The following is an 11,703-nucleotide window of genomic DNA, read 5'->3' on the forward strand; positions in this document are numbered from 1 at the left end:
GTAACAGAACCTGCCTGGCACCTACTTCATAACGGATTCCTGGTGACTAAATTGATCAGTGAGCCCATATATCCATATGGTTAGGGATTGAGGAACAGGCCACAGATCCTGGGATGGGGTGGCTAGCCACCCCAGCTCTGGCTAACACCCCAGGGCTCCATACATACCACACACCCCTCCAGGGGCTGAACCAGGGCTGGACAACCAGGGACAGGGAGAGGCTTGTGGAACAGGCCTAGGCCCAGAGCTGGCCTGGGAAATGGGCTCTAGTGATAGGTGGCTTCATGGGGAAGGACATGACAAGGACAGCCTTGTCCCTGGTCACCCCCCAAAAAGAGGAATGCTCTTCCCTTATACCACCAGGTTCAGCCAGCCTTACTTCAGTCACTGGAGAGTGCAGATTCTAAGACAAAAGCCATATACTAATGGAGGCACTTGATAGCAGGACCTCGCTGGGCACAAAGCACATTATCTCCTCCACCCTATGTGGCCATTGGGAAACCCCAGTCCAGAGCCAGAGGCCTGACTCAGCCACTCAAGAGACTGACTGGTTGTGAGGCAGTCACACTCATTTCTCTTACAAATGAGGGTACTACAGGAGATGTGTCCTTCTTAGGGTCGGTCCAAGGACTTTGCTTAGGAATCTCCGAGGGAAGATGTCACTTGCTAGGAGCATGGCCAGAACCCCCACTCACTCACTCTAAACTCAAGACACCCTCCTCCACGTTTGGGAGCAAGAAGGATCCCCACAAGATCCTTCTCTGAAGCTAATGCTGGAAATCAGGCTCCTGTTCAGTCTCAGAAAATCCTTGACCCAAGAGACTGAGGGCTGAGGCTCCAGCGTCCTGAGTGTCCACATTTCCCCTGAGGTGAGAGCAAAGGCAGAGCCTCTGGAAAATCGGTATGACCAGCCAAGGGCCCTCCCCAAGCAGTGAGGAGTGGCAGAGGCACCTGTGTGTGCGTGCACGTGTGTGTCAGTCAGCACAGCCTGGAGCGGGTACCAACTTTATTTCTGCCTCCCAAACACCTGAGGGGCCTGGACACACTGGAACAAGGGCATGGGCTCCCGTTCGCTCCCACCCCAGGTCACAGAACAGTGCCACCAGGGGCCTCCTGGCTGCTCACAGGCACCCCTGCGGTGGTCTTTGCTCCCTCAACAGCCCTCACCAGGAAGGCCAGGAGCCGAGGAGGAGGAGTGGGGGATTGGCTGAAGGAGGACAAGCAGGGTGACTTGCCCAGCCCGTTGCCACCTTTCAGGGCCTCCTCTGGCCACAAGGGGAGACGAGACTCCCAGAAATAGCAACACAGGGTGGTAAGGAGCTTTGAGATCTGTGTTCAGGGTCCTCACATCCTCTCATCTTTGCCTACTTTCCCACCGTGCATTTGTAGAGGGCCCCCACCTCTTCCTTATCTCCCTATGGGTGACACCCCCATGACTCTGGAGCCTTCCCAAGCTGCAGGGACAGGAGGAGGCTCTGAGAGCCTCCTGGAGAGCAGAGCTGGGAGCTGCATGCAGATGCAGGCCAACATTCCCAACACCCAGGCATCAGGGACTCCCCTCAAGGCCTGGACCAAAGGAGAGGTGGGGGCAATACTCTTAATTCATGTTTGGGGGGCTGGGCTTCAGCTACAGAAGGACTTATACAGCCTTGAAGGCGAATCTTCTCCCTCACCACCACCACCCCCAAGATCCCTGGACCTGTAGAATGTTACCTCCAAGTCCCAGCATCCTCCAGGGCTGGGGAAAACATGAGAGCAGGCAGAGCCAGGTGTCTGCAACAGGCCTGCCTCCCTCTGACAGACCTAGATGGTCCCTTTGTCCCCAGAAGCCTTTGGGGGAACATGGTGGGGAAGAAAGGAATAGAGGGAGAGGCCTGGGCCTCAGACACAAAGCCCAGACTGTGGCTGGAAGACAGGGGTGTCACCAAGAGGGGCTAAGGGTTGCTTGACACAGTTGCTCTGGGCAGAGGATGCCCTCCCCACTTAGGCACAGAAGCCACAGGCTTGACCTCTAGGTGTCCCCCTGAAGTGACCCAGAGCTGGGTTCTTCAAAGCAGCTTCGATAGCTGCAGGTTGGTCTTCTGCTTCTAGAGACAGCACTAGGGGTACCGTGGGCACGTGGGCCTGCTGTGATGACTCCGGGGCAGCAGCAGGAGCACCTGCACCAGCCCTTGAGCCTGTGGAGGAAGCTGAGGTCTGAGGCCACCTTGCAGAGGCCTCCACACCAAACTTCCCCAGGGTGGGGGGCTCCCACTCCACCGGGCTCTCTCCAGCCTTGGAGTCCCTGGGGTTGGGGCTCCTGGAGACTGCCAACAATGCCTCCAGAAGCCGCTGCAGGTGTGGTCCAGAGGCGGGAGTGGAGCTTCTGCCATTGCCATGGGCCTGGAAACCTGCAGTAAAAAAGACAGGAGGTCACGTCCCAGAATCACAGGAAAGAGTATGGCTCAGCTACAGAGAGCCAGAGCTGCCTTCAGTTTTATTCACAGGGGTGTAGCTCCTCTCATGGATATCATAACCCACCATGCCCCGAATGAGTCCAATACACCTTCTAGAAGTTTTAGTTTCTCCATTTATGTGTAAGTCTTATAGGCATCTGGAATTTATCTGTGCATGATATGAGTTAGGAATTTGTTTTTTAAAATGAATAACTAGTTGACTTAGCCCCTGGTTGTCTAGCCCCACTCACCTCTGCAACCCCATCTCCCACAACCTCAGGACAGGAACTTTGTCCAGGTTTCTCAAATCACTCTGCCCCTGTCACTCACCTCTCCCATGAGGGCCGGGACCACTTGGGATGCAGTCATAAAGCCGGAGGACCCGTGTGATGTCTGAGGTGCTCAGATTCCATCGCTGGCCAATGTGGACATTGGGGTCCCACAGCGGCGTGATGGTGGGCAGCCCGCGTCGGCTGAAGGCAAGCCTGGAAACCAGCGGGCAGGGGCCTGAGTCTGGATCACAGCAAGGGCTGGCCAGGTATGCAGAGGTAGGAAGGAAAAGAAAGGGGCCTCACCTCCCATAGTGCATCACAGACGAGTAATCATATGGCACCAGCATGTTGCTGCTTCGAGATTTAATAAAGTTGATTTGAAAGCCTGAAAAAATATTTATCAATGGGGAAAGAGAATGGGTGGGAATAGGGTGGTGGGGGGATAAGGGACTTCTAGGAACTAAACTGAAGGGGCTCAAAATTATAGCCAGATGTGCTTCTTTCTGTCCCTGTCCCCTACTACTGGTCCCTAGTTCTGTCTCCTGTATGCCTTCACTGCTTACTACTCCTGTCCAGGGAGGGGCCCAGGCCTGCATTTTCCAGCTGTCCTCCTCATCTCAAGCTCACCTTGTATAAGACTAGTCTGTATTGCCTACAGTTTCCATGAAGCCACTGCCTCTCAAGAGTGGCTTGGATGCCCCCTATTCACCGGGGAAAGTGCCTACTGCTCACCCAGTTTTGCAGACCTGCTAGCTCAGCATCTGCTGGGGTGAACCCGCATTCCCCACAGCAAGCCCAGCTGTTCTTGCTTGACCCAGCAGCACCCAACCCCTGGGTTTGGAGTCCAGCACTCTCCCGTTGGCCAGAGCGCCCACTTCTCATGTCACCCGGGTGCTCCAGGCCTGGGACAGGCAAGGCTCCCTCCCTCCCCTTACTTCTCTCCTGTCCTTCACAGTGAGCCTCTGAAAGAAGAGCTGCACCCCAGTTCCCCCAAGCCCCCTCCTGGCCCAGCCACTTTCACACCCACCCCATGGTCACCAGCCACCCCCTCACCATGAATCAGATGGCATCCCATCACCTGCCCAAAATACCTGCTCCTAGAGAGTGCTTATTTCTTCCTTTAGAAAACAACCCTTCAGTTATTAAACAATTTGGAACAGGCAATATATTCATCTGGTTCAAAAATAAAAAACTTTAGATATATGGTGTCTCCCACTCCATCTCCCTTCTGAATCCCCACATCCCCAACCCCACGGTTAATTACTGTTGATAGTTTGCAAGTCCTAGCAGTTTTTTATGTACCTATTAACTAAATATAAACATTCTCATTTTTAAAAAATTCTTAAGCAAATTTTCCCATTAGGGTAGCAGGTGTTTTCACCTGTTTTATTTTTAACAGCTCCTGAGTCTATTAGTGCTTTTTGTTTCCTAACTCATTAATTTCTGCTTTTACCCTCATTAATTCCCTCTTGGTTTCCTTTATTTCTCCTTAACTTGGATTGAAATGCTTACTGTGTTTTTTTTTTTTCTTGCGTTCTTTTCTTATTCATATAAGTAGTCAAGTCTACACATGTTCCCTGAGCCATGCGTTAGCTGTGAATTATTGGTTCTAATGCATTTTCATGATGTTTTTCCTCTCAGAAGTCCTCTATTTCTTTAACCCCAGAGATAAGAGAAAGGTTTGCTCTTTTGTTTTAACTTCATTTCTAAGTGGAATAAGTTTTGGGTTTGATTTGTTATTTGTTTCTATTCTTTTACTTCACGTCATGATCAAAATGTTTATATTAACTACCTTTTCAAATTAGAAGTTTTATTGCTGTCATTTGGTAAGTTTTCATAAGCATTCCATGAACACTTCGAAGGGTTATGGTCTGTTTTCAGGGTACAGAGTCACCATCAACCCCCACTTCCCTAGCCTGATTCTGATCTCCAGTCTCCATGCCCCCAGGGCACCCTCTCGGAGGCTCCAGGGTGCCAATCTGTCTCAGGCACCCACAAGCCTGACCCATAGTAGCAGTGGGTGCTCACACCTTCTGCTTGCAGAAGCCTCTGACTCCTCCCTCTGCTCCCACACCCCAAACCAAACTCCTGACCATGCATCTCCTCTGCTCCTCTTCTCTATGAAACAGTTGTCTCTATTCCTCTCACCTCCTGAATCAGGCCATCCCCCCAAGAGGGCAGGGCCCCTCCCAGGACCGGGATCAAACCCCCTGCACCCAGCACTGTTCCCAGCTCACAGGCATCAGGTGTAGTGGCCCACTCCCCAAACCAGCCTCCCCACGCTCCCTCGGTCCAACATGCCCACCAGTACTCCTCACAAGCACCAAGCCCCTGCAGCACTGCCCTCAGCCACCTGCATCTGATACTGGACACATGCAGTCCACTACCTCCAGGCCTCTGCTTGGCTCAGCCCCTGCTGCTGGAGCACAGCCCTGCCCCAACCCACCCACATGGCTGTGTGCACAAGGGACTGCTAGTTGGGTATACAGTGAGCAAGGCTCATAGAATACCAGCAACCCATCCTCAGGTAACCAACAGTGTCCATGAGAAGAAATGGTGATGCCCCAACCTGGGAAAGACTGTGGGTGGGCAGGTGAAGGCTTAGATCCCAGAGCACCAGCATCTGGACCACTTCCCAGGTCTTAGAGAGAGGAGGACACCCCACCTTCCCCATGGAAGACAGGCAGATGGTGGGGGAGATGGACAATCTCTTCCAAAAAAACAGGCAACTCCTCAGACCCTGGACCACACTTGCAGCCCTCTCCCTATGGACTCCTAGACCCAGCCTGGCTTGTGCACCACCTGGCTTACCTGGGCGGATCTCATTCCAGTTGACACGAATATAAAGGTCCCGGTCAGCCCGTGAATGTTCATGCCAGAAGCCCAGCACATGCATGAGCTCATGCAGGACAATGCCTGGGCCCCTCTGGAGACAAGTGGGTGCCAGGGATACCACCTGCATCCCTCCACTGCGCCCCACACTGGAGAAGCACCTGCAGGGCCATGAGAGGGAGCTGGGTGGGCACCAGCCCAGAGTGAGCTAGAGCAGACCCAGCCCCTGCCCTCCTCCTTGGTCCTCGGGTGAATGAGATGAACACGGGGTCACCATCCTGGACTCTAGTTCCAGGTTTGCTGTTCCCAAGTCCCTTCACTGACTGGCCTTCAGTGAAATGGATGTGCTGAGCCCCATCCTGGGTTACAAAGAGGAGGTAGGAACTCAGTAACATGGGTAACAGAAGCAGCTCACTAAGTGAACGTATCCACACAGGGAGACCTAAATCAAAGCGACTGCACACATTAGCTTAGGCCCCTGATGAACTAGGAAACAATAGCACCTTCATTTCAGACAGAAGGCAGAAGCAGCTCAGGAGTCAAGGGACTTGCCCACAGCCAGGCATCTCCTGCATTGTGGAACCCAGATCCAAAGCCAGGTCCCACCAAACCTGCACTTACCCACCAGACCGTGAGGTCTTCTGGGGATAAGGGCTTCATAAAGGAGGGTCAAAGCACCTAACTCTCTCCCCACTTTCTTTCCCTGAGTACTATAGGTCCAGCTCTTATCAGGCAAGTCACTCAGAGTGAATAGGGGTACTTGGACCTGGGCCCATCTGGGCCCAGAAATAGGTTTTAGACAACAGCTCAGTTCATTCCAGGCTGAACACAGAAGAACGCTGAGGAACTCACCCTGCATGAGAACACACATACACAAGCACTTACCCAGACATGGGGATGATGGAGATGAAGTCTCTTTGGCCATGGTAAGCAACAAACCGGATGCATGTGAAGCGTTCAAACTCAGCAAATGCCTGCAGGATGACCTTACGGCTGGGCTCATCTGGGGAGAAGACACCTGGCTGAAACCCCAGCCAAACCCCGTGAGCCCTCATGGCCCATGGAAGTCTGTATGCTGGGCATGGAACTGAGCTTCAAAAATCACTCAAATCACTCCCAACATGAAATGTCAAGAAAAGGCAGTGTGATCATGTAGGGGGAAGAAAGCTGGGCTCCAGGCAGAGCCTGACTGTTTGATCTTGGATAGGTCACTGTGCCTGGGCCTCTTGGTCTCAGAATGAATCAGAGTCCCTTGATGTACCTTCCTATCAGTTCTTCCAGAATCTTAACTCATTCCCTCCCCCAGCTTAGGAGGCCCTAGGAAAAAAAGAGCTTCTACGTCTGTGAGGCTCTTTTGTTTTGTTAGCCTGTTACTTTTTAGTTCATATTCCACATATGAGGGAAATCATATGGTTTTTGGTCTGACTTATTTTGCTTAGCAACATAGTCTCAAGATCCATCCACGTCACTCACAAATGCAAGATTTCATTTCCATGGCTGAGTAATATTACACACACACACACACACACACACACACACACATACACACAATCTTATTTTTAAAAGCAGAGGGCTTCTGGGGGCAGGGCTCTCAGGGTGGTGCAGAGAGCGGCTGTGGGGATGTAGAGGAAGAGGAGAAAACCCAGAGAGGCGCACAGGCTGCACTGGGGGTAGGGGCGGGCACCAGAGGGGGATGGCACTGGGCTCCCAGGGTGCACTCACCATATTTGCTGGAGAGCAGGAAGGGTACCTCCACCACACCCCCGTTTTTGGGCCACTTGTTGCTTGTAGCTGACAACAGGCGAAAGGGACTCTGAGGAGAGAAGGCAGAGCTCAGGGACCCCTGGGGACACAGACCAGCCAATCTTTCTGCCACCAAGGGTGCCACATCTCAGAACACACAAGAGCCCTAAAGATGTGAACATCAGGACACAGGCATGGGACAGTGGGGAGGCTATTAAAAACGGGATAAAAGCTGGGAAGTGAGCCATGTGAATTGTAGTGCATAACAGAAGTCTTTGTTCTGTACAACACAGAACTTGCAACTGATTCTATCAAGCTGATAAAACAAGACACTCTGGAGAGGTTGGCTAGGAGTCTCAGCACCATAGGACGGCCTAATTCAGAAGTGCTCAGAGTTCCACCAGCAGCTCCTTCCTGGAGCACAGCAGCTCCTGAGCAACCTGAATGTGCGGTGGGGCAGGGTCCTCCCTGGCCTGACTCTAAGCCAATACCCTTGGCCTTGGCAGCTCTTATTTTTTCTTCCACCATCCCAAACCCTTTGAAGCATAGGCTTTGCAGCACCCAGCATGCCCTGCCCCACTGGTCAAAGGTTTTACTGGATTCTGCTCTTATACCACGCACTCATTGGGTATTGGGTAATGGGGAACAGGGGCCTCAGGGGCCTTTCCCAGGCTGTCTGCCTTGCCCTACCCCTGGGGTTCCCGCTCAGCCAGCCCAGCCCAGCCCAGCCTCATGTTATGCTTCATGCTAGGCCTCAGGCAGCCTCTAAACCACAGAACAGTCTTGCTCTCACCAGGCCACTGTCTTATGCTGGAGCTTTCTGCCATCCCCAGTCTCCTATAATGTGGCATTACTGTCCTAAACAGAGTGTTCCCCTCTCCACTGGCTAGTCACCCCAATTCCCATCCAGCCTGCTCCCTTTCTGACACTGTCTGCCAACCCCTGCCAGGATGGTGTCTGCATTACTCCTTGTTCTGTCTTCCCCAGACCACCAACACCTCCCTACAGCCCCACAAGCCACTCTGCCAACCTATTCTTAACTCTCCTTTCATCCCAGTACTTTCTGAGCATCTCCCCTGGGCAGGGTATCAAAATGGATCTTAAGGGCAAAACCCCCTCCTTCAGGAAGCCCTCGCAGGAGGGTAACATCTGGAATCCATTCAGGCTAGTTATTCCTAAAAGAAAATTCACTCTGACTTTGGTGAGAAGGGGTGTCTGCCAAGCTACGAGCAACAAAGATCCCTCCCATATCACACCCCAAGACACCTGGGATGTCATGGGAAGCTCAAGTTTATTTATACCCGCTCACTCACCGGCCGGAGGATGTCCCCCTCAAGGAGAAAGCTGCTCTCTGGTGTTTCCTCAGGAATGAGCCCTGGGAAGGAAGGGAGGGATGTGTGGGCCCAGAGCCCCCAGAGCACATGCTCCAGGGCAGCCTTGCAGAGGCCTTGAATGCCAGATCAAGTAACCCCTACCGAGTGTGTCCTTCCTCTGACTCTAGAGCAAGAGGTCCCCTGGGCACTGAGGCTTTGTGATCTCTGACAAGTTGCGCAGCCCCTCTGAGCCCCAGTCTACAAAAGTGTGATGCTTCTTAGCCTGATCACACCCTTCTCTCACTCAAAGGCAGTCCACGGCTCCCGCAGTCTCCACAATCCAGTACCAACTCCTGCCTCTTGTGTTGGTGGCTCTCTTCTGTCTCCACCCACCCCAGCCCAAGCCACGTGAACACGCCCTGGGCTCTCCTGCCTCCCTCTTGCCCCATCTAACTCCTGCCCTTCTGGGGTGGTATTCGGGACACTTGTGGTGGCAAGTGACAGAAACTTCCACCCAAACCACAGAGGAGGGTGAATGAACACTGGCTCTCCTCTCCCGACCTCCTTCCCCAGCTCGGCTGCTCTCTCCTTTCCTTTTCCAACTCCATTTTCTGCCACAGCTGCAGCCCTTCCCCACAGACTCTTTCCAAACATCTGAGCCCCATAAGGAATCCCAGAAAAGGGTCTGACACCCTAGAGGCGCCTGAGGTTGGGTTCCCTATTAGCAGAGCCTGAGCTGGGAGCCACCTGGAAAGAATTTCCCAAGGGACTAAGGAATGCTGAAAAGCTCTGGGGAAGAACTGTGCTCAGCTGGGGGGCAGTCTCAGCCCGACCCTCGGTGAGCTCTGGGCTCCAATGGCACCATGGACTTGTTCCACCTTGAGGCAGTGGCCAGACCCATGTACCCATGAGTCACCGTGGACCCCTCTGGGCAGGGAAGGGAGCGGCTTCCTAACATCTCTGGCCGAAGGCCTTCAGCTGCATGGCCTTAGCAGCCAGCATTTGCAGCAGCTGGGACCATGTGCCTCCAGCTACTCTGGGGAGCTCATGGATATGTAGTTGTCCGGGCTGCCAGCAACACTAGCTAAAAGCTTTCTCCATGGCATCTAAAAACCAGTGCTAGGGAAGCCTCAGTTTGGGTCTGGCTACCTGCAGACAGGTCAAAGTCACCAAAAAGGGGTGTCCTGCCCTGCTGGGGCTCCAGGTCAGCTCACAGAGAAAGAAAGGGAGACACCACATGGTGACTGCAACATCCTAGAGTCCCACGTCCCCAGGGCAAGGTCACTCCATTCGCCCAGGGAAAAATTCTAACATCTGAACCCCAGTCTGTGTTCCTATCCGCTTGGACCCACAACATCAATATGTTCTCGTTCTCCACTGGAGACCCCAGTCAGGGAGGCCCTGGGCCTCGTGCTTCATGGTCTCTACCCCCAGCTCGTCCCCTCACACCTGTAGGCCATGCAGCCCCAGGTGGCCAACATGTTTCAAACATCCACTACTGACTGAGCTCGATACAGGACATAGAGAGCCCTATACTTTTATTAGGCCATTTGTAAAAACCTATGTTTCCCCCATTCTGTAAAAGGAACAAGCAGTAGAGAAGACACAAAAACAGACTTGGAAGAAGCTGAAGGAAGAACCACTCCTCTAAAGCCTGCTAGTGAGCCTCACGATTCCTCTCAGCTGTTGCTGCCCGTCAGAGCAGTTAGCCCAGTCCTCACACCACATGGCCAGTGTCATGCCCTGCCACCCCATAACAAGACACAGTGCCCTCACCTTGGTTAATTGCAGGGATGTCCTTGTCCCAAGACGTCTGGGTCTCTTCAGGGATAAGGTCTTCTGAGAAGCTGCTCCCACAGACCCCTGGGCAGCTGGAGGCTGCAGGCACTCCTAGGATCAAACCTGGTCCAGACACACACGGGTCCCAAAGTGCCCGCATTGTGGGGGAGGATATCAGAACATGGGGTGGGGGTGGGTGACCCTCCCTTCACTAAGGGAAGCCTCCAGCAAGGAGTCCTGGGAGCCTGCCTGGCCTCCCCTCCCAGCTCCTGCCAAGCACTAGCCCAGACGACTCTGAGGAGGAAGCTCCTTTAGCAGGACCCACACTGGGCTCCAAAAGGTGGCCCTGTGCTCTGAGTATGTGGTGTGTCTGGAGTCAGGCAGGCAGCGGAAGGAGGGGCAGGGACAACCCTCAAGCTGCGGCACTGACAGCACAGTGCCGGCTAGCCTCAGGCCCTGCCCGACGGCTCCTTTCTCAGCCGAGGACTCTGGAGATTGGGCTCAACCTGGGCAAGCCTGGCCCAGCCAGCCGAACCAGGAGGCTGAAGTGCCACACCTTCCAGGCAGGCCCTGTGCTCTCAGGGTCTTGGGGAGGCCTCCCCTTGGGGCCCCCAGGAGCTGACCCTGGGAATATCCCTAGAGAGCCTGTCCTTGAGCTATTCAGAGCAATTCAGAGCCCAGCAGGCTCCAGTCACACCCTCTGGACTCTCCCCAGCTGGAGCCAAAACTGGAGGGTGAGGCAGCCGCTTACCTGGCAAAGAGAGCAGACCCAACACCCAAGGCCAGAGGCCCCCCATGTTCCTGTTGTCTGTGGTGGGCCCGCTAGCCCTGCAGCAAGCAGGAGCTGCAATCCAGGCAGGAAAAGGCAACCTAAATACAGGCTTACAGCCACCCCATCCCCGACTTAAATACCAGCTTCTCCAGCCCCCACCTGCAGCCTCTCCCCAATCAACTCCTTCTGCAGCCCCTCCCCAACCAATCCCTTCTGCACCCCTGCCCCCACCTGCCTGTGCTCCCCACCTCCAGACTCTAAGAGGGTCTAGGTATCCAAGAGTTCTCCGGTACCTATGGCAGGTGCAGGAGCTTTACACAATGAGGTTAACAATAAACCTCATTTTACACCCTGGTCAGATCCTACCTGGCCTGGCTAAATTGGACAAGAGAGTGAGAAGAAACTGGGTATAAGGATACCTGGGGAGAGGCATCGCTCTGGAGGCTGTGTCTCTGCTGAGGTCCCCTCCCACCACCAGGGGTCAGAGAAACATCAAAGGAAGTGCTGAGGCTCCACGCTGGGAACCTCATTCGCAAACACCAGGAAATCCTTTACCT

At 53.8% G+C, this 11,703-nt stretch overlaps 1 protein-coding gene across 1 annotated transcript; it reads right to left on the reverse strand.

Moving 5' to 3' along the window:
• Positions 1-1,086: 1,086 nt before the first annotated feature.
• On the reverse strand, positions 1,087-11,171 carry ASTL (astacin like metalloendopeptidase). Its single transcript, XM_090280759.1, has 11 exons — positions 11,126-11,171; positions 10,372-10,497; positions 8,596-8,657; positions 7,262-7,352; positions 6,425-6,542; positions 5,519-5,700; positions 3,011-3,092; positions 2,766-2,920; positions 2,110-2,390; positions 1,714-1,738; positions 1,087-1,265 (listed from the first exon to the last, which is right to left on the reverse strand). The coding sequence occupies exons 1-11, from the start codon at positions 11,169-11,171 to the stop codon at positions 1,087-1,089; spliced, it is 1,347 nt and encodes a 448-aa protein (XP_090136885.1).
• Positions 11,172-11,703: the final 532 nt, after the last annotated feature.

Source organism: Furipterus horrens, unplaced genomic scaffold (assembly GCF_987537825.1).
Source record: "Furipterus horrens unplaced genomic scaffold, mFurHor1.1.pri manual_scaffold_6, whole genome shotgun sequence".
Taxonomy (NCBI): Eukaryota; Metazoa; Chordata; class Mammalia; order Chiroptera; family Furipteridae; genus Furipterus; species Furipterus horrens.

Excerpts from the sequence above, each read along its gene's own strand:
- ASTL (XM_090280759.1), bottom strand. The coding sequence starts at position 11,171 with ATGGGGGGCCTCTGGCCTTGGGTGTTGGGTCTGCTCTCTTTGCCAG. Across the intron at positions 8,658-10,371 it reads CATCCCTGCAATTAACCAAG|GGCTCATTCCTGAGGAAACA; the intron begins GTGAGGGCACTG and ends CTTCCTTCCCAG. Across the intron at positions 5,701-6,424 it reads TCCATCATCCCCATGTCTGG|GTGCTTCTCCAGTGTGGGGC; the intron begins GTAAGTGCTTGT and ends ATGGCCCTGCAG.